The sequence below is a fragment of the Ictidomys tridecemlineatus genome, chromosome 7 (assembly GCF_052094955.1).
Source record: "Ictidomys tridecemlineatus isolate mIctTri1 chromosome 7, mIctTri1.hap1, whole genome shotgun sequence".
Lineage (NCBI taxonomy): Eukaryota > Metazoa > Chordata > Mammalia > Rodentia > Sciuridae > Ictidomys > Ictidomys tridecemlineatus.
In genome coordinates, this window is record NC_135483.1 from 79,891,746 (window position 1) to 79,912,840 (window position 21,095).

Here is a 21,095-nt window from a genome sequence, read left to right on the forward strand (position 1 = left end):
GTATATTTTTTTCTAAGTAGTAATTATTTTGGTTTATGTGTTTAGTTTTCTACATATTTATCACCAGATTTTCCTGAGTTCTTTAGTTGTCTTTTACTGTGTCTCAACAGGTAGAGATCCCATTTTTTTAAATTTTTGTGTGCATGTATCTGTGTAAGTGGTACTGAAGACTGGACCCAGGGGGGCTTTACCACTGAGCTACTTCCCCAGCTCTTTTTATTTTTTATTTTGAGGCAGGGTCTCTCTGAGTTGTTGAGGCTGGCCTCAAACTCACAATCCTCCTGCGTCTATTTCCCAAGTCTTTGGAATGACAGATGACATGTGCCACCATGCCAGGCTTAGTTAGCCATCTTCTTAAAGAAACTCTCCTGGATCCTTGGGCTCCCCCTACCTGCCTGCGTGCCCCAGGGCCTCTGCTCAACCATCATCTAAAGACCCCTCCTCATCCTGAAGATTCCTTCACTTCCCTGGACCTGAGTTTTTCAACTTCGTTGGTTATTCCTTCTTTTTGGTGGAGTAGTTCCTCAGTAGTGTTCTGAGAAAAGGGTCCTAAGCTAGAAGTTCTTTTTAAGATCTTGTTGCCACCATATTGTCTTCCAGAGCATGCACACCTGGGGTCTTGTTGAGTTGTAGACGTCCTGGTAGGGAACTATCAGGTACTAGCAGAGACATGGCATTCTCCTTATTGATCTTTTGTAAGAACTTGTGTCTTTTCTCAGTGGATCTCAGATCCTCAGATCTCTTTTCAAACAGTTTTCTGAAAATTCAAAAAAGTGTCTTTTGATGCAAGTCTGCTTTAATCTATTCCTCTGGCCATAAAGTGGGTCCTTTTGGACCATAAACTTCTATTTCTAGTTCAAGAATAATATCTTGATTTTTGTTGATGACTTCTTCACCTCAGTTTGTTTCTGTTTTCTCTTTGGAGTCCTACTGATCAGATATCAGACCTCTGGATTATCCTTCTAAATCTTCCTACTTTTTTTTTTTTCCTGTTGTCTTTTTTATAGAAAATATCTTCAACCTCATCTTCTAACCCTTCCTTTTGAGCTATCATATTTTTAATTTCCATGAGCTCTTTTTGATCTCTGAATATTTCTTTAGTCCTTGATTCAAAACTGTAGCACCTACTTTTATCTTTTTGATAAATGGGAACTGTTTGAATTTTTTTTTCCCTGCATGGTCTACTTTAACAGTTGTTCTTTCACTATCATTTATTTGGGTTTCTGTCTTTCATATTTGAAGCCTTCCTCAAATGTCTGATGATTTTTTATTTTTGGCTTGTGTTTCCAGGTGGGGCACTTAAAAGGTGTTTGGAATAATGCATATTGGGACTGAGTGGGTGCAAGAGGGGGTAGAAGTGGACCATGACACAGACCCCTGATGCATCAGCTCTTCTGTCCTGGTTGATGTCCGCAGAGGCAAACTTCCCACTTTGCTGCCTGTAAGCTAAAGGCCTCCTGTTAGCATGTCAGGGCCACTACCGGTTTCAGAAGTCCTCCTGGACACCGCAGATGCTGGGCTGGCCTTTCCCACCTTGTAGCCATGCATGTGGGGACTCTGCTGTCATTTCATACCTCCTATTGCAGCTTCACTTTTGCCCCTTCTCCAGTCCAACCATATCCTGAGCCTTTGAGATTCTCTCCAGGATCTGTTATAGTTAAAGCTTCGCCCTGGGGTTTCATAAACTGACTTCCAGACCACTCACATGTAATCGAATCAAGCCTTTATTGAAGCACACCGGTGGCGGCTGACCAGAACATAAAGCTGTTACGCTGATCAGCCACAAACAATTGCAAGGGCACTCTTATGAGCCTGAAAACCGCAAAAGGGATACTCCGGGGCTTAGCCAATTCAAGCCAGCCAGGTTACAGAAGTAGGAGATTGCAGTCAAGCGGAGGGAAGCCTAACCAATCACAGTTAGCCCAGTCACCCCAGTTACAGAAACAGAGCCCCCTTACCCTAGTTACAGAAACAATGCCCCATTAGGTAGTTCTGTGTTCTTAAAGGTTTCTATAGTAAAAAGGAAAAGAACATCTTGCCTCAGTCATGACCCTTCTACTTGGCATGGTTGTTTTACAGGATGAAGTCATAAAACAAATGGAATCACATTTGCTTCTACTATCACAGATTCACTTTCTTGTTCTTTAGCTTCCAGAATTGCTGAGACACAATAATCTTGTGTCTCCTCTTGCTATTCTAAGTTTATATCTTTAAGAAAATACCAAGTAAAAATATTAAAGTGGAAAAGCACACACTTTTACTTTAGGAGCTCTTGGGAAGGAGTTGAGGCCGTTGGGAAGGAGTTGCACATATTGAATTGACTGTCAGTAACCAACCCCACTCTGTCCTTCAGGCACAGATAGCCGAGCAGAAATACTAAGATTACGCAGACGATTTTTAAAGGACCAAGAAAAACTCAGTTTGATGTATGCCAAAAAAGGCCTTGATGAACAAAAACGAGAGAAGGTTTGTATCTTTTTCACAAATGATTGCTCAGAAATGCCTGTTTTCTGTCAAAGAATGTATACAAGGAAATAATGCTCTGTCAGATATTGGTTCCAGTGTTTATTTGCAAACCAAAATTGCATAAACAGCGCTGTGTGTGTTAAGGTTACATGTGAACCAAAGCTCCTCTGGTATCTCAGTTGTGAAGGGTGCTCATGATGTCTGATGAGAATCTTCATTCTCCTGAATCTGTGCTCTGCTTGGTTCACATACTGCTAGGATCTGGCTTTTCCTCTTTCTGCTTATTCCTCTTTCAGCTTAGCTTCACACTTGCCTCTCTATAGTTCAGTTTTTCCCACAGGTGGAAACATGACCACCGTTTATTCCTTGGTTTTATATCCTACAGCATCAGCTGCTCTGGGAAGGGATTAACCCAGCTGTCCGCCACAAGGCCGGAGGGCCCATCTTGGGTTGAGACCCACAACTGGGGTTAGACTGAGGCCATGGGACAGGGAGGGGATGGCAGCCCTAAGGACCAAGTAAGCTGGGTTACCAGAACATCCAGACACCTCTGATGAAGGTGTGATTAGAGACACAGGTATGGCATGAATTAATTTTACAGGCTTCTCAAAATGTGTAAATAATGGCAGAGTGCAGTGGCATATGCCTGTAATCAATCCCAAGTTATTTGGGAGGCTAAGCAAGAAAATCACAAGTTGGAGACTAGCTTAAGGAACTAAGTGAGAGACTGTCAAAATAAACATGAAAATTGAGGGTTTAACATCCCTGGTTAAATCTCTAGAACCACAAAAGAAAATAAATAATGAAAAGAATTTGTTTAACTATAGCTTTAATTTTGCTTAAATCAGTAAATACGACAAAATTTCCAAGAAAGTGTAGATAGTGAATTAAAATCCCTTTCATTATTCCAATTCATTGTAAACCTTCAACTATTTCTAAATGTATGAAGCAGTTGAATGGTTCCTTTGACTCTTTTGTGAGGAGAAAATGTACTTTTCATCTTCTTGACTCTAGTTACAACCATTCTTTTGAGGAGTAGGGTCTAAATTCAGAGTGTACTTAGGACCCTCTCTTGCTCCGTTACTTCCTAGAGAAATCGGGGCTCCTGATTAAACTTGAAACCTAACAAGGCCTGCCTGAAGGAAATAGTAATGTGTGGCCAGTAGAAGGAAGAGAAACCAGTATTATTGGGTAGATGTTGCATGTAACATTTTGGCCTAATACAAAGAAGAGTTTGTAATAATTGATCAGTGTAGTTACTTACTGTGTGTGGTCATGCATTTCTTCTGACATGGACATTCAAGTGTGAAGCTATTTTGCCCAGTAATTGGGTGGCATTGAAATAATTCGACATCTGAAGGCTGGGCATTTGTGGTCATGTATTCATCGAACAAATAAGCCTGGAGCATTTTATTCAGTACCAGGCACTGTGTTGTAGAAGTGAGCAGAATATAAGCCCTTGTGGAGTCAGTCCAGTGCACAACAGACAGAAAAATAAGTTGAAATTATAATGTGTAATGTCAGAAATAAACCAAGTAATGAGCACATCTGGGAAAGTCCTGGGTTAAGAGGTGGTAGAATGCCTCTCTGGAGAGATAATACTAATAAGATGGTTCTCCAATGTTGAAGGAAAAGCTGAAGATGTATTCTAAGCAGGGTGGAGGCATCACATCACTCAGGGCCTTGGAGCCAAGGCTTACTCTTAGAGGAATTAAAAGGAACCACAGTTATATTTCTTAAAAGTTTGAAATCAAATCTGATTTATTAATATTCAGATTACTTCATAATGAATATTTAAATAACCTTTTCACTGCTTATCTGCCATAGTAATTTTATTGTGGATTTATCACTTATTATAAACTGGTAAGGTATAATGACTAAACCAGTGTGAATAAAAATGGTTGTCCTTTTATCTTTATGTTAAAGATGGATGGATCCTGGCAATTTCATTTGATTTTCTTAAGTAGAACTCTAATGTTCCTTCTTTGTTTCTGGTGATTATAGGACATCAAGAGTGAGTTAAAAATGAAGCAGGATGCCAGGGTTGTTCTGTACAGAAGTTACCGCCATGGAGACCTTCCTGACATCCAGATTCAGCACAGCAGCCTGATCACCCCATTGCAGGCTGTGGCCCAGGTCTGCCTTGATCACAGTGTTTTCTGTTGATAAGTTAAAAGCTGTGGGTCCAGTAGTGTGCTGTATGTGTGTTCAGGCAACAATGTCATAAGTGAATTGTTGATTGTCCTTAATGGTGTACTTGGTTTAAAAACTGTTCCAAGTCCCATCTCTGCCATTTCCTAGTTTTAAGACTTCTTTTCCCATGAGAAGACTCTGACTTAGAGTTATCAAGAATGGGGCTCTAAACTGAACATGCATGCCCGTTCAGGTCAGTTAATGCTCTGAGCAACAGGATCTCCATCTGTAAATTCAGCATAAAATCTGTTTTTATGGGTTAGAGATGTGACTCAGTGGTGGCCTAGCACACCTGAGGCCCTAAGTTTGATTCTTGTTTTTTTTTTAACAAGAAAAGGGAGAAAAAGATGCTTTTCTTATCCAATAATTGTAGAATGAAATGATCATTGTAATCTTTAAAATGCTAAGCCAGTTAAATCATTGCTTATCCCAAATGCATTTTTAGGGGGACTAGGGAAGTAAGTTTATCAGTGGGATTGGTTTTCTCTGATAAATTAATAACAGAACTGTAAATCATTTTCTAAGTTATTAAGATACAAAGTAAAGCTTTGTGAGGGGATGATACTTCCTAACTGAATTCTTATCCCCCAAAGGCATGATTTCCTTGACTTTTACTGAAATAATAATTTTAAAAATCAAAGAGTGTTTTGTTTTGTTGGGTTTATTTGTTGTGTGTGTGTGTGTGTGTGTGTAAAAACATTATGCTGCGCACCTAAATATAATGCATTACTTTTTAAAAAATATTATTTTGGTTGTACATGGACATAATACCTTTATTCTATTTATTTATCTATTTATTTTTTGTGTAGTGCTGACCACTGAATCCAGTGACTCATACGTGTGAGGCAAATGCTTTGCCACTAAGCCACAATTCCAGCCCTAATGTCTTATTTTTTATTGTACTTAAATTTTCCACTTCTAATATTGATTATAATCATAGATTACATGTGTTTAGCCTATGAGCTTTTTATTTCATCTAAATAATTATGGATTGGCAGGAATTTGTAAAAATGGTGTATCATTCACGTACCTTTCCCACACCTTCCCCTAGTGGAAACATCTTATGTGATTGTACTATAATATTAGTACTTAGGTATTGATACTGATACAGCAGTGTTAACAGACTATAGGCCTTGTTCATGTCATTTCCCCTGCACTTTCACTTTTACAGGTGTGTGTTTCATCCTGTGTACAGATTCACATCACTCACTATAGTGCAGCCCTTTGTTATCAAAAAGTGCCTTCAGCCTCACGTTAAATTCTCCCAATAATCTTACGACATTGTGATATACAGATGTAGATAAGTTAGTGAAGATAGAATAGTGTGATAAAGCCATTGATCTCTGTGGATGTGGGGAAGGGAGAGACCCCTGTTTTTCTAAGGTCCACTATTTCTCAGTTCCTAGTTCCCTGGTGTCTCATAGCACTGCCTCTGTAGTGAGGTTGACACCTGCTCTTTGATGTGCCCGGTCCACATGTGTTGTCTTGATGAGTCTTCACCTCAACTCCTTGAGGCTTGTTCATCAGCCCCAGTTTAATGATGAGTAATTGGGGTTCCAGACTCAACTCAGATGCCTGTGTCATTACATGTTGATGAAGTTGGCCTTTAAATTAATCTCTTTAGGGCTGGAATTGTAGCTCAGTGGCTGAGTGCTTGCCTCACAAATGTGAGGCACTGGGTTCAATCCTCAGCACCACATATAAATGAATAAACAAAATAAGATATTGTGTCCCTGTACAACTAAAAATATTTTAAGATAAAAGTAAAAAAAGTTAATCTTTGTAAGTTAAAGGTACATGGGCTCATAGCATATATAATCAGATATATTTGATTAAAGCGTTCCCTTATATGATACCAGCTTAAACTTTCCAAAGAAGTTAGGTATATAAGGGGATGTGTTCGCAGCAGTTTAATTTTCATGTAAAGCTCTGGTGAATCATAGCTTTTATACTTCAGACCCTAATTTGTCTTCAAATTTGAATTTTTTTTAGAGAGACCCAATAATTGCAAAACAGCTCTTTAGTAGCTTGTTTTCTGGGATTCTGAAAGAGATGGATAAATTTAAGATGATGTCTGAAAAAAACAACATCACTCAAAACTTGCTTCAAGACTTCAACCGTTTTCTTAATACCACTTTTTTTTCCTTTCCACCTTTTGTCTCTTGCATCCAGGTAAGTGTCTGCACAAGTTCTTTATAAAACACACATTGTCTGCCTTGACATTCATTGTATGGCTAATGTTATCATCACTTTGTTTCTCAAGGTGAAACTCTTGATAGAAACAAGGTATTTAACAGAGTAGAAGTCTCATTTGGTCACATGTAATCTATTGCCTTTTTTCCCCTCCATTAAAAAAAAAAAAAAAACACTATCTTATATGACAGGATAATCTGAAATCAAACTTACATAAAAGTGTTTTTTTTTTTGTAGTCAGCCAATTCCTTTAAACCTGCATTTTGTTTAGTTCTTTTTCTTTATGTAGCATTTCACCAAATTCTCTCCCGTCACTTGAGATATTGATTGAGCACATGCCTGGTAATGAAGAGGCAAAATTCCTGCCTTCCAAGAATCTGCTTTCTTGATTGCCAACAGGCAGTCTACAGAATAATATAGAACAGAAGTGTTAGGTAGCACTTAAGGAATGCAGAAGTAAAAGTGCATCCTAGCACTTAAGTCATACAGAAGTGTTAAAGTGGCATATCTAACCAAGTGTAGATAGCTCCTTGACTAGGGAAGGTGTATATGCCCATATTTACCTGGAGGCAGTGGTTGGAGAAGTGCTTTCTAAGGTGACTGGTTTGGGCAGAGAACTTAACGTAGGTGTGCTTTCAGTTCTACTTAAATATTCTTAGCAAAAGATTATCTTCTTTCTTTGGGCAGCAGCAAGGTCTGGCCCTGCAGAGGATGTCAGATCCAATTATTCATTTCAGCTCTTCAGTACTCCTTAACCTCAAACCCCCTCAATAAAATTATTTGATCCCAAAACAAAACAAAAACAACAAAAGAAGGGATTATCTTCTCACATAGTAAATATTTTGTGTGCCATACCAAACATGGATCATTACATCTTCCCTTATAGAAAATTTCTGATTCATTTTAGTATTTATTTATCTCATGATCTCCCTGAAATAATTAAATTTTTTAAAAAATATATTGTTCATCAGTAATATTAGTTTATAAAATAAACTGAGTTATAATTCTCTGAATTGAAGTACTCATTTTTCTGTTTTATTCTTTTTTGATATAGCATGAAAGTATAAAATAGCTTCCTTTTAAAATTAGCTCTATTTCTCTTGGCTTACAGTTTACAGATAGAGTTCCTTCATTGTTTTTCTCTTATCCACACTGTAGATAATAAAAATGTTTCAGTAATCATAAGGAGTTAGCCAGTATTTTATTTATTTATTTATTTGTTTATTTTTTAGTTGTAGATGGACACAATATCTTGTATTTTTATTTGTTTATTTTTATGTGGTGCTGGGGATCGAACCCAGGGCCTTACACGTGCAAGGCAAGCACTCTACCACTGAGCTACAACCCCAGCCCTAGACAGTATTTAAAATGTTTTTCTTTACATTGTATTCTTTTTTAAAAAAAATGTTTTTAAAATACTTTTTTAGTTGTAGATGGACACAATATCTATTTATTTTTACATGGTGCTGAGGATCGAACCCAGTGCCTCACACATTTGAGGCAAGTGCTCTACCACTGAGCTACCACCCTAGCCCCCCCTTTTAAATTCTTTATTCTATTTGTTATATATGAGAGCAGAATGCATTACAATCATATTACACATATAGAGCACAATTTTCATGTCTCTGATTGTATGCAAAATATATTCACCCCATTCATATCTCTTCATATAGGAACTTAGGGTAATGATGTCCATCTCATCCCACTATCTTTTTTACATTCCTTGCCTCCTTCTTTCCATTCCTTCTCCTTTGCCCTATCAAGAGTTTGTCTAATATTCCCATGCTCCCTTTTCCAACCCCACTATCAATCAGTCTCGTTATCAGAGAAAATATTCGACATTTGTTTTTTGGGGATTGGCTAACTTCACTTAGCATTATCTTCTCCAACTCCATCCATTTAACTGCAAATGCCATGATTTTATTCTCTTTTATTGCTGAGTGATATTCCATTGTACATATATACCACATTTTCTTTAACCATTCATTTGCTGAGGGGCATCTAGGTTGGTTCTACAGTTTAGCTATTGTGAATTGTGCTGCAATAAACACTGATGTGGCTGTGTTCCTGCAGTAAGCTGTTTTTAAATCCTTTGGGTATAGACCGAGGAGTGGGATAGCTGGGTCTAAGGGTGGTTCCATTCCCAGATTTCCAAGGAATCTCCATACTGCTTTCCATATTGGCTGGACTGTTTTGCAGTCCAGCTAGCAATGTATAAGTGAGCCTTTTTCCCCACATCCTCTCCAACACTTATTGTTGTTTGTGTTCTTTTTTTTTTAAAATATTTATTTTTTACTTTTAGGTGGACACAATGTCTTTATTTTATGTGGTGCTGAGAATAGAACCCAGTGCCTCACACATGCTAGGTGAGCACTGTACCTCTGAGCCACAACCCCAGCCCTTGTTTGTGTTCTTCCTAGCTCCATTTTGACTGGAGTGAGATGAAATCTTAGAGTAGTTTTGATTTGTATTTCTCTAATTGCTGGAGATGTTGAACATTTTTGCATATATTTGTTGATTGATTGTATATCACCTTCTGAGAAGTGTCTGTTCAATTCCTTGGCCCATTCATTGATTGGATTATTTGAGTTCTTTATATAACCTAGAGATAAATGCTGTATCCGATGTGCAAGTGGTAAAAATTTGCTCCCAAGATGTAGGCTCTCTATTCACCTCACTGATCATTTCTTTTGCTGAGAACAAGTTTAAGTTGAATGCATTCCATTTATTAATTTTTGATTTTAATTCTTGTGCTATAGGAGTCTTATTAAAGAAGTAGGGGCCTAATCTGATATGATGGAGATTTGGGCCTCCTTTTTCTTCAGTTAGACACAAGGTCTCTGGTTTAGTTCCTAGGTCCTTGACCCACTTTGAGTTGAGTTTTGTGCATGGTGAGAGATAGGTGTTTAGTTTCATTTTGCTGCATATGGATTTCCAGTTTTCCCAGCACCATTTGTTGAAGAGGGTGTCATTTCTCAAATGTTTGTTTTTGGTGCCTTTGTCTAATATAAGAAAACTGTAATTATGTGAGTTAGTCTCTGTGTTCTCTATTCTGTACCATTGGTCTACCAGTCTATTTTGGTGCCAATACCATGCTGTTTTTGTTAATACTGCTCTGTAGTGTAGTTTAAGGCCTGGTATAGTGATGCCACCTGCTTCATTCTTCCTGCTAAGGATTGTTTTAGCTATTCTGGGTCTCTTATTTTTCCAGATGAATTTCATGATTGCTTTTTCATTTCTATGAGGAATGCCATTGGGATTTTGATCGGAATTGCATTAAATCTGTATAATGCCTTTGGTAGTATGGTCATTTTGACAATATTAATTTTGCCTATCCAAGAGCAAGGTAGATCTTTCCATCTTCTAAAGTCTTCTTTAATTTCTTTCTTTAGCACTTTGTAGTTTTCATTGTAGAGGTCTTTCACCTCTTTTGTTAGGTTGATTCCCAAGTATTTTATTGTTTTTAAGACCATTGTAAATGGGGTAGTTTCCCTCTCAGAGAAATGCCTTTGATTTATGGATGTTGATTTTGTATCCTGCTACTTTGCTACAAGTTTTCTGGTGGAATTTTTTGGGTCTTCTAGGTATAGAATCATATCGTCGCCGAATAGTTCTAATTTGAGTTCTTCTTTTCCATCTGTATCCCTTTAATTTCTTTTGTATAATTGCTCTGGCTAGATTTTCAAGAACTATGTTAAATAGAAGTGCTGACAGAGGGCATACCTGTCTTGTTCCAGTTTTTAGAGGGAATGCTTTCAGTTTTTCTCCATTTAGAATAATGTTGGCCTGGGACTTAGCATGGAGAGCTTTTACACTGTTGAGATATGTTCCTGTTATCCCTAGTTAACACTAGTTTTTCTAGTGTTTTGAACATGAAGCGGTGCTGTATTTTGTTGAATGCTTTTTCTGTGTCTATTGAGATGATCATATGGTTCTTATCTTTAAGTCTATTGATGTGTTGAATTACATTTATTGATTTCTGTATGTTGAGCCAACCTTGCATCCCTGGGATGAATCCCACTTGATCGTGGTGAACTATCTTTTTGATATGTTTTTGTATTCGATTTGCCAGAATTTTATTGAGAATTTTTGTATCTATGTTCATTAGAGATATTGGTGTGAAGTTTTCTTTCTTTGATTTATTTGTCTTTGCCTGGTTTTGGAATCAGGGTGATATTGACCTCATAGAATGAGTTTGGAAGTGCTTCCTCTTTTTTCTATTTCCTGAAATAAATTGAAGAGTATTGGTATTAGTTCTTCTTTAAAGGTCTTGTAGAACTCAGCTGTGTACCTGTCCAGTCCTGGGCTTTTCTTGGTTGGTAGACTTTTTTTTTTCCTTCCTTTTTTTTTAGAAGTAGTTGGACACAATTTTGTTTATTTATTTTTATGTGGTGCTGAGGATCGAACCCAGGGCCTTGCACATACTAAACAATTGCTCTACCTCTGAGACCCAATCCCAGCCCCGGTTGATAGACTTTTGATGACATCTTCTATTTCATCACTTGAAATTGATCTGTTTAAATTATGTATATCATTCTGATTCAATTTGGGCAAATCATAGGACTCCAGAAATTTGTTGGTGCCTTCAGTATTTTCTATTTTATTGGAGTACAAGTTTTCAAAGTAGTTTCTAATTATCTTCTCTATTTTTTTGTAGTGTCTGTTGTGATATTTCCTTTTTTATCACATATGTTAGTAATTTGAGTTTTCTCTCTCCTTCTCTTCATTACCATGGGTAAGGGTCTGTCAATTTTATTTATTTTTTCAAAGAACCAATTTTTTGTTTTGTCCATTTTTTCAAATTTTGTTTTTTGTTTCAATTTCATTGCTTTCAGTTCTAATTTTAATTATTTCCTGTCTTCTACTGCTTTTGGTGTTGACTTGTTCTTCTTTTTCTAGAGCTTTGGGGTGTAATATTGGCTCATTTATTTGTTGACTTTTTCTTCTTTTAAGGAATGAACTCCATGCAATGAACTTTCCCCTTAGAACTGCTTTCATAGTGTCCCAGAGATTTCGATACATTGTATCAGTGTTCTCATTCACCTCTAAGAATTTTTTAATCTCCTCCCTGATGTCTTTTGCAACCCATTGTTCATTCAGTAGCATATTATTTAGCCTTAAGGTGTTGGAGTGGATTTTATTTTTTATTTTATCATTGATTTCTAATTTTACTCCATTATGATCTGATAGAATGCAGGGTAGTATCTCTACTTTTTTATATTTGCTAAAAGTTGCTTTGTGGCATAATATATAGTCTGTTTTAGAGAAGGATCCATGTGCTGCTGAGAAAAAAGTGTATTCTCTCATTGAAGGATGAAATATTCTATATGTATCAGTTAAGTCTAAATTATTGATTGTATTATTGCGTTCTATAGTTTCTTTGTTCAGCTTTTGTTTGAATGATCTATCCAGTGGTGAAAGAGGTGTGTTAAAGTCACTCAGAATTATTGTGTTGTGGTCTATTTGACTCTTGATCTTGAGAAGAGTTTTTTTGATGAACATAGATGTGCCATGGTTTGGTGCTTATAAATTTATTGTTATTTCTTGTTGATAAATGGTTCCCTTAAGCAGTATGAAATATCCTCTTTATCCCTTTTGATTAACTTTGGCTTGAAGTCTATTTGATATTAGGATGGAAACCCCTGCTTGTTTCCGCAGTCCATGTGAGTGGTAAGATTTTTCCCAACGTTTCACCTTCAGCCTGTGGATGTCTTTTCTTATGAGATCAGTCTCTTGAAGGCAGCATATTGTTGGGTCTTTTTTTTTAATCCATCTGCCAGTCTATGTGTTTTGATTGGTAAGTTTAGGCCATTAACATTTGGGGTTATTATTGAGACATGATTTGTATTCCCAGTCATTTTTGTTTATTTTTGTTATTTAACTTGATTTGGTTTTTCCTTTGATTAGTTTTTCCTTTAGTGTAATACCTCCCTTTGCTGATTTTCAGTGTTGTTTTTCATTTCTTCTTCATGGAATATTTTGCCTAGATGTTCTGTAGTACAGGCTTTCGAGTTGTAAATTCTTTTAACTTTTGTTTATCATGGAAAATTTTTACTTCATCATCAAATCTAAAGCTTAATTTTGCTGGATATAAGATTCTTGATTAGAAAGTTTTTTTGAAGATTCATGTGGTGCTGAAGATCGAAGCCTGTGCCTCATGCATGCCAGGCAAGTGCTCTATCTCTGAGCCTCAGCCCCAGCCTTCCCTTTACATTGTATTCCGAAGTGATTTTTTTAAGTCATAATTTCTAGTTTTGACCTGAGATTTACTAAAAACCTGGCTTTTCCATAGCTTTTGAGGAGAGTTATTAGCCATAAATGAGTAAATAGCTTATAGAGCTTGCTGGTTGCCATCAGACATGGAACAAGCTTCATGCTTACACATTAGAGCCTACAGTTTGCAGTGTTTGCTATCATGACCTCCTTTTCAGGGACTTATATCTGAGAATGTAGTTTATTTTCTCTTCTCAGGTCATACTCCGTATTTACAAAGGCTTTTGTTCTAGCAAATGACTAAACTAAAAGTTTACATTTCTACAATTTATCTTTTGCCTAGCAACTTATTATTTATTAACCAAAATGACACTGTAGAGCTGAACAAATAGTTAATCTTCTTGAAAATAAACTTAAAGTAACTCATTTAAATTATGCATGCATTTACATATACAGGAATGATAACCCAATAATAGTGATATATTCATTAAGCACATTTGCCCAGACTTATGTCATAAGGTTTATGCAATCATCGATAGCATTGTTCTTACTATACTTTTGGAAACTAGAAGATAAGTAATTATGGAATGAGGAGAATTAAGATGTTTTAATATCTAAGCTTCCCTTTTATATCTAAGCTTTGCTTTCCAAATTAGAATGGTGTTGTCTCAACATCTGATACATCAGCAAAGACAAAACTTTTGCTGTTATTAATTAAGATAGAATTTTATTTGGATTTTCTTTCTTATACCACTAGCTCATTTTTGTTTATTTAATTACTTAGGAGGATTTACATTTTTCTAGGATTCAGCTTGTGACCATACGGTGGTTGATATGTGTGGTACGGCTGTTAGGGGAGTGGATTGGGCCAGTGCAAGTGTACAAGGGCCATATTTTCAAGGCATGTGCACAGGTGCCATGTGCATAGAGACCCAGGTGCCTACATATAAGCTGTTCTTTTTTTATTTTATTCTTTTTAGATATACATGACAGGTGGTATTTTGACATTTTACATACATGGAGTACATTAGGATCCCACTCTTGGTTGTACATGATGTGGAGTTTCACTGGTGGTATATTCATACATGAATATAAGGAAAGTTATGTTTAATTCATTCTACTGTCTTTTCTATTTTCCTCCTTTTATTCCCCTTTGTCTAATCCATTGAACTTCTATTCTTCCCTCCCCCATCCTGTTGTGTGTTAGCATCCACACATCAGAAAGAACATTTGGTTTTTTGGGGATTGGCTTATATCACTTAGTATGATAGTCTCCAGATTCATTTTCTTACCTGCAAGAGTCATAAAGTCATCATTTTTTATAGATGAGTAATATTCCATCACATTTTCTTGATCCATTCATCTGTTGAAGGGCACCTAGGTTGGTTCCATAGTTAAAGCTATTGTGAATTGAGCTCCTATGAACATGGATGTGGCTGTATCACTACAGTATGTTGATTTTAAGTCCTTTGGGTATATACCAAGGAGTGGGATAAGTGGGTCAAACTGTGGTTCCATTCCAATTTTTCTGAGGAATCTTTGTACTGCTATCCAGGATGGTTGCACCAATTTGTAGCCCCACCAGCAATGTATGAATGTACCTTTTCCCCAACATTCTTGCCAACACTTATTGTTACTTGTAACATACAGGCTGTTCTAATGAAAATGCTGACGCGTGGTAACATGTTATTCTGTATATAGATTTTAAGTTTATATTTCTTTGTTTTGATGGTTATAGGACTCTTACATTGAGAGTTAAAAGTAATGCTCACTATGATAATTCCTGAAATCTTCTGTAGCCCCAGAATGAAAAAAAGAGGTTACATAGAATAATACACAAATGAATCACCCACTTTTTGTGATTGCATATGAAATCTTTATCTTTCAGCTGTTCTTAACAAGGCAGGCTAAGTATTCCTGGCAATTGCAATTGTTGGATATGTGTTTGGTGGTTGAAAATTGTATATATATGGATATGTATATACACACACATATTTTTTTAGTTTTCATATTTTGCCAGTGTTTTTCTAGCTTTAAATGAAGCCCTAGACGTAAAAACAAAAGGTCATTTCCTCTTTTTAGTGAATGGAACAAAGAAGGAAAATCTGTTAATAGAATTACACAGAGAAGCTTTTGGTGATATCACTACTTACGTCAAAACTTTCTTTTATGTTTAGTAAAGTGAATTAATCACTTGTGAAGATATGGTCCAAGTACCACAGACTAAACAGCTACATGTGTTTATGGTTTCACAGGAAATCAGTTGCCAGCATGCAGACTTCCTGAGCCTGGACCCAGCCGCTGTCCGTGCTAGCTGCCTAGCCAGTCTACAGCAGCCTGGGGGTATCCGCCTTCTTGAGGAGGCACTGCTTCACCTAGCCCCTGCAGAGCCGCTTAACAAGCGAAGTCGGGGCAAGACCTGCCTCCCTCCTGACATCCTCCGATGGATGGAACTTGCTAAGTAAGCTCGTGAGGGGCAAATTGCAGAACAGTGAATCCAAACAAAATAATAGAAACAAACTTGTCTTCATTTTGGCAGAAAATGAATAAAGTTGATAGTAACACTTCTGTGAAAGTTTATAGAAAATTGTTCATACTGAGTACCATTCTGTGAGTCAAGAACAGATGCCATGAGAAGGAATGTGTTGCTCAAAGAAAGAGAATATTAATTGAACTGGTTAATTTCTTTCAGTAGATAGTTTAGACTCCGGGTTATCCAAGTTTAGCTTCTTTTAGAGTGTGGCTATAAATAATAGTTCCTGGTATTTTATGTTTTTTCCAGCTTTGCTGAACATAATAAAGTTGCTTTTATTTTTTTCCATTAGGAGTCACAGTTTAATCCCAAATACTTTGTTATCTGAAAAAAATTCTATTTTGTGGGTTGTCATTGTGCATTGTACGTAATTCTTCCCTTACTGTGGTTTTATTGTGTGAAAGCCAGTGTCTAATTCTGAGAAGGATGTTAGGTCAAGGTTGAAATTAAACCTGAATTTATTTTTTAAAAATGATTTTTGGGTCTTTATGGGAAAAGATAGTATTTTTTGTATTTTTTGTTATATAGTCACTTCTTATCTTAATTGAGCACCATCACTGTGTAAGGCACTGTGCCAGGAACTTAAGAGACTGTGCAATGAATTAGACATTGATCACAGACTCAAAAAACTAAGGATCCCAGAGGATGTGTATGTAAACACTTTTCTATGTAACTCACTATAACATGAAGTCGGAGGACATGGTGAGTACAGAAAGGGGAAGGACCCAGTGCAGGGCAATTCAGAGCCTCGGGCTAATGTGATTTTACCCCGTAGCTGTTTTATCCATTGCTTCAGATGTATGAGTGAACAGTAAGTGACATCTTTAGTGTTTAGTATCTTCAGGGAGCAAAAAGCTCATAATGTGTATTTGCTGGGTAAATGGAGCATAGAATTTTTATGGACTTAAACTTCACACATTTGGTTCTAACTTGATTAAATACTTCCTCATACTTTTATGTGTAGTATTTTTACATTTTTTGCAGACAGAGTATAATGAACATAATTTAATCCTCTCTTGCTGTCATGGTTCTCATTTTGACCATGTTCTATCGAACATAAAGCAGACACCTATAAACCAGGGTAGGATGTACATATACATTTCTATATTGTGAACATGTCTGTTGCTCTCCTCTTCTCCTCAATTCCTGACTGTAAGCTCTATTCTTCCACCCATCTGTCCACTCCTGTCTGATTTGTTACTTTTGACCCTCTAGGATCAAGGCAATAAGAGAGTCATGTCTATTTAATTTTTAAATTTAAATTTGGAATCATTGGTTCATAAATTCTGCAGGGCTCTTTTGATGGAAATGCAAAATATTAATACCAGAAGGGAATCAAAAGGCAGGAGAACCAATGAGGAAGTTGTCCGTGGTCAGCTGATCAAGCTAGGGATGACATTTTGGTTGAGACTTGAAGAAATTTCTGGAAGGAAGGAAACAAACTTAATAAACACCAACTTGAGAATTTCATAAAGAGAAGAGGCTTGTTTGACAAAATAGAGTCAGACTTTCGTTAAGGTGAAGAGTTGAATGAATGCTGTAGTAAATATTATGACTATGATGAAGCACCTGTTTTTGGAATTGAGATGGTTCATAAAACATAGATTAAAATATCCCATTGGTAGGAGGAAAATTATTGTTTATTTGTTTCTGAGATTTTTAGGACTAGACAAGAACTCCAAATATGTTACTCATCAAAATTTATTTAATGAAACAGTTCATACCTTATGGACTTGTGATATTTTTGGACTTCCTTTTAAATGCTTATTAGAATTACTTTGCCTACTGTAGTAAAACCTAAAGGCGCCTTCAAAACTTAAAATTTTCTATTAAAGTTTTATGTTTTCTTTAATGTATGGCATCTTGCTTTACTATCACTTCATAGTATGAAACACTTTTAAAATATTGAGGTGTTCACCTATTTGGATGTGTTTTGGTTTGTTTTATAGACTATATCGATCAATTGGAGAATATGATGTCCTCCGGGCTATTTTTAGCAGTGAGATAGGAACAAAGCAAGTCACTCAGAATGCATTATTAGCAGAAGCCAGAAATGATTATTCTGAAGCTGCTAAACAGTATAATGAGGTAAAATCAATCTCTAGCCTTTATATCAGTTGCATTAACACTTTCGTTCTCTGTGTGAAAAATCTATTAGCTTTACCTTTATTCCTTAGGTTTTAGAATACTAACCAAGTATGGTTTCGTAATAACCACATATGAAATAAAAACTATTGTATCTCTTTTTGATGGTACTGGGGATTGAACCCAGGGTAACTTTAGAATTGAACTATATCCCTAAACTGTACAGTGTTGTTTCTATATCTGATATGATTTTACAATTCCTACTTGGGAATTGTTTTTCTTCAGAAAGTAAAAAAATGTTACAAAGGAGTGAAGAAGAACTTGGGACAATGATTTACGTTTTGAGTTCCCAGTGGTTATTCAAATACAGATACTAAGTTCAGGATCTGTGGTCTGAGGCTGTTTTTGTTTGTAGACTGGGTATTGTACGAAATGGTGCTTTATCACTGAACTGCATCCCTAGCCCCTTTTATTTTTTATTTTGAGACAGAGTCTTGCTAAGTTTCCCAGGCTGATCCTCCCGCCTCAGCCCCCTGAGTACCTGATTACAGGCATGTACCAGGTTTTAAAGTCCTCCGTAATTTCTGCAAATGTCCTTTATTTTGAATTTAAGGACTTAAATGGTAAATAACCCACAGTCCTGATTTAATTCAGATTGTGGATCATTAAAAGTCTTCATTTCTTACTAATTGGTTTCACTCTTAGCTTTCTCAGAGAAATGAATCCTTCCTGATTAGGGCTTTTATATTCATTTAATACTATAAGATAGCTTTTTAAAATCTATTTTTCCATTCACTGTTACTCTGAATATTCTCCCTTTTTCTCACTTTGCCATAAATCTGAAAATGGTTGTATTCAGTGTGAATGTTAATAGTACCTCCTTTTTAACATGTTTCTTTTTGTGTTTCTTCCTGCTTTGTGAAATAATCTGTTACCATTTTCCTCTAGGCTCTCAATAGACAAGAGTGGGAGGATGGTGAGCCCACGGAGGCTGAGAAGGACTTCTGGGAACTGGCCTCCCTCGACTGTTACAGCCATCTCTCGGAGTGGAACTCACTTGAGTACTGTTCTACCGCCTGTGTAGACAGTGAGCTAAGCAAAATGTGGAGTGAACCACTTTATCAGGTTGGGTATAATTATTTTTGGATTAGTGAAATAAATATTTTAGATGACCAGGTGTTTTATAGTTAATAAGAGTGTTTAGAAATTTTCCTGAACAGGGTAGTAGTTGTGGAGCATTTGGACATTTATATGACTTGACTCCCCTGACAAACTCCATACCGTTGTTAAATCTCACAGCACTTTAGCTAAACCTTTTCCAATAAATGGGATATATTTTAAGATAAATGTCAGCATCTTTGGTATCCTCACATGGGAGAATATTTCCTCTTGTCTCTGTGTTCTGCATCACTGGCCACACAGAGGAGGTGGCCTGTGGCCTCTCTTGCACCATCACTGCTTTTATGGTACTGTGTGTTACTTGATGTGTGTGAACCATAAGATTATCTTCCAGTTAAAAGTAGATGCCATTTTCTGTAGAGGATGTTGCTATATATTGCATGGTTACAAAACAAGGCATTTTAGGTGAACTTGTTCTTAGTTTTAGATTTGGACATCACACATCATCACTTTGAATCTTGACCCATAAAATCGCTGCTAAAAATTTTACAGAAATGACAGACATATTCAAAATGGCTTTCTGCAGTTACAAATAGATTCTTATGCTCCTCAGGAGATGTTTCTACCATACATGATCCGCAGCAAGCTGAAGCTCCTGCTTCGAGGTGAGGGCAACCAGTCCCTGCTGACATTCATGGATGAGGCCATGCACCAGGAGCTGCAGCAAGCTTTCATCGAGCTGCAGTACAGTCAGGAGCTGAGTCTCCTTTACATCTTGCAAGATGATTTTGATAGGGCCAAATATTATGTTGAAAACGGCATTCAGATTTTTATGCAGGTAATACAAATATATCTATCTGAACTATGCCATTTGTATAATAGTTTCAAAAGTTAATAAACTCATAAAAAAAAATGACCAAAATTATTTTATAATATATTGTATACCACCCAGTTCCTTCATCTTTCTAGTCTTCGGTTTCTTCTTATAGTGTTCTCTATTTGTCCTTTGACTTAATATCTTTTTAAATATTTTTCCCATTTATTTTTATTTTTTAATTTTATATGTGGCACCGAGGATCGAACCCAGGGCCTCGCACGAGCTAGGCGAGAGCTTTACCGCTGAGCCACAACCCCAGCCTCCTTTTTCCCCATTTTTAAGAAAGTTCCACTTATTGTTTTTTCCTTGGTTTTTATCTTTCTCACAATGTTAAAGAACTTTCTTGATGGAGTAACTGTGAGTGTTTGGTTACTTTGTTCATTTTCTACTGCTACTTCTTCCTTCTTGTGTTTCTGAGACTTTTTCACAACTCACAGTTGTGAACTATTTCATTTGTGAGACAGTTGTCTACTTATAACAGAGTCTTTCAACAACATTTAGCACATGTGAGGTCCTAGGTTCAATTTCCCAGCACTAGGAGATAAAAAGATTAAAAAAAAATTAAACAAAAAAGTTTATTTGGCTGGGGGTATAGCTTCATGGTAGAGCATGTATTCAGTGTCCTTAACACAAAAAAGAAAAAGCAAAAACAACTGGTAAAAATATAGACAGCCTGGTTATATTGATTTTATTGGTTTTGTTTAATCAAAATGTGACTAAAAACCTAAATTGCAATAGAAAAAAAATTAAACCATTTGTTAATTGTGTCTGACCTCATTGTTAAGCACTCTGGGACACACTGGGTAACTAGTGTATTTATAGGACAGTTTCTATATTTCACATTTCAGAGTACTGTATTAGAAGTTGTAAGTGGTAAACTGGTGTATGACAATGGTAAATGCCTTTTTTTCCCCTAGAATTATTCTAGTATTGATGTCCTCTTACACAGAAGTAGACTCACCAAGTTACAGTCTGTACAAGCTTTAACAGAAATTCAGGAGTTCATCAGTTTTATAACTAAACAAGGTAATTTTTTTAGCCTTTTTTTCCTAATTATGGAAGAGTTTGTTGTGGTAGTTTTGTTTTTCTTAGTAGAAGTACATGTTTCTTACTGCATTGGTTGGAAACAGCCTTGAGTTTGTTCTACATGTACACATTTTGAGGTGAGGTAAGTATTTTTAAACAGTCAAGCATTATTCTATGCACTGGGGTTGGAAAGCCAAGGATGATTCCAAGGATAAGTAGGTGTGGACCCAAGTGGTGGGGCCTAGCCTGGTAGGAAGCTCTTGGAGGAGAGGTTCAAGTGGAGTGTGGATAGAGGAGTTTCCTGAATGGTCAAAGGAAGATCAGCCCCAGGGCGAGAGGGAAAGGATGGGAAATTGACCAGTCATGAAGGCCTACGTCCTGCTAATAGTG

The 21,095-nt window shown here is 36.6% G+C and overlaps 1 protein-coding gene across 5 annotated transcripts in view; it reads left to right on the top strand.

Moving 5' to 3' along the window:
- The window catches only part of Prkdc (protein kinase, DNA-activated, catalytic subunit), a 164,080-nt gene that overhangs the window by 104,793 nt on the left and 38,192 nt on the right, over positions 1 to 21,095 (top strand). For all 5 annotated transcript variants that reach the window (XM_040294077.2, XM_040294078.2, XM_040294074.2 and 2 more), the window contains 8 exons: positions 2,354 to 2,466; positions 4,471 to 4,602; positions 6,652 to 6,831; positions 15,321 to 15,526; positions 17,548 to 17,686; positions 18,632 to 18,808; positions 19,416 to 19,640; positions 20,597 to 20,705. In XM_040294077.2, the coding sequence (XP_040150011.2) occupies positions 2,354 to 2,466; positions 4,471 to 4,602; positions 6,652 to 6,831; positions 15,321 to 15,526; positions 17,548 to 17,686; positions 18,632 to 18,808; positions 19,416 to 19,640; positions 20,597 to 20,705 (1,281 nt within the window). The remainder of the gene's footprint in view (positions 1 to 2,353; positions 2,467 to 4,470; positions 4,603 to 6,651; positions 6,832 to 15,320; positions 15,527 to 17,547; positions 17,687 to 18,631; positions 18,809 to 19,415; positions 19,641 to 20,596; positions 20,706 to 21,095) is intronic.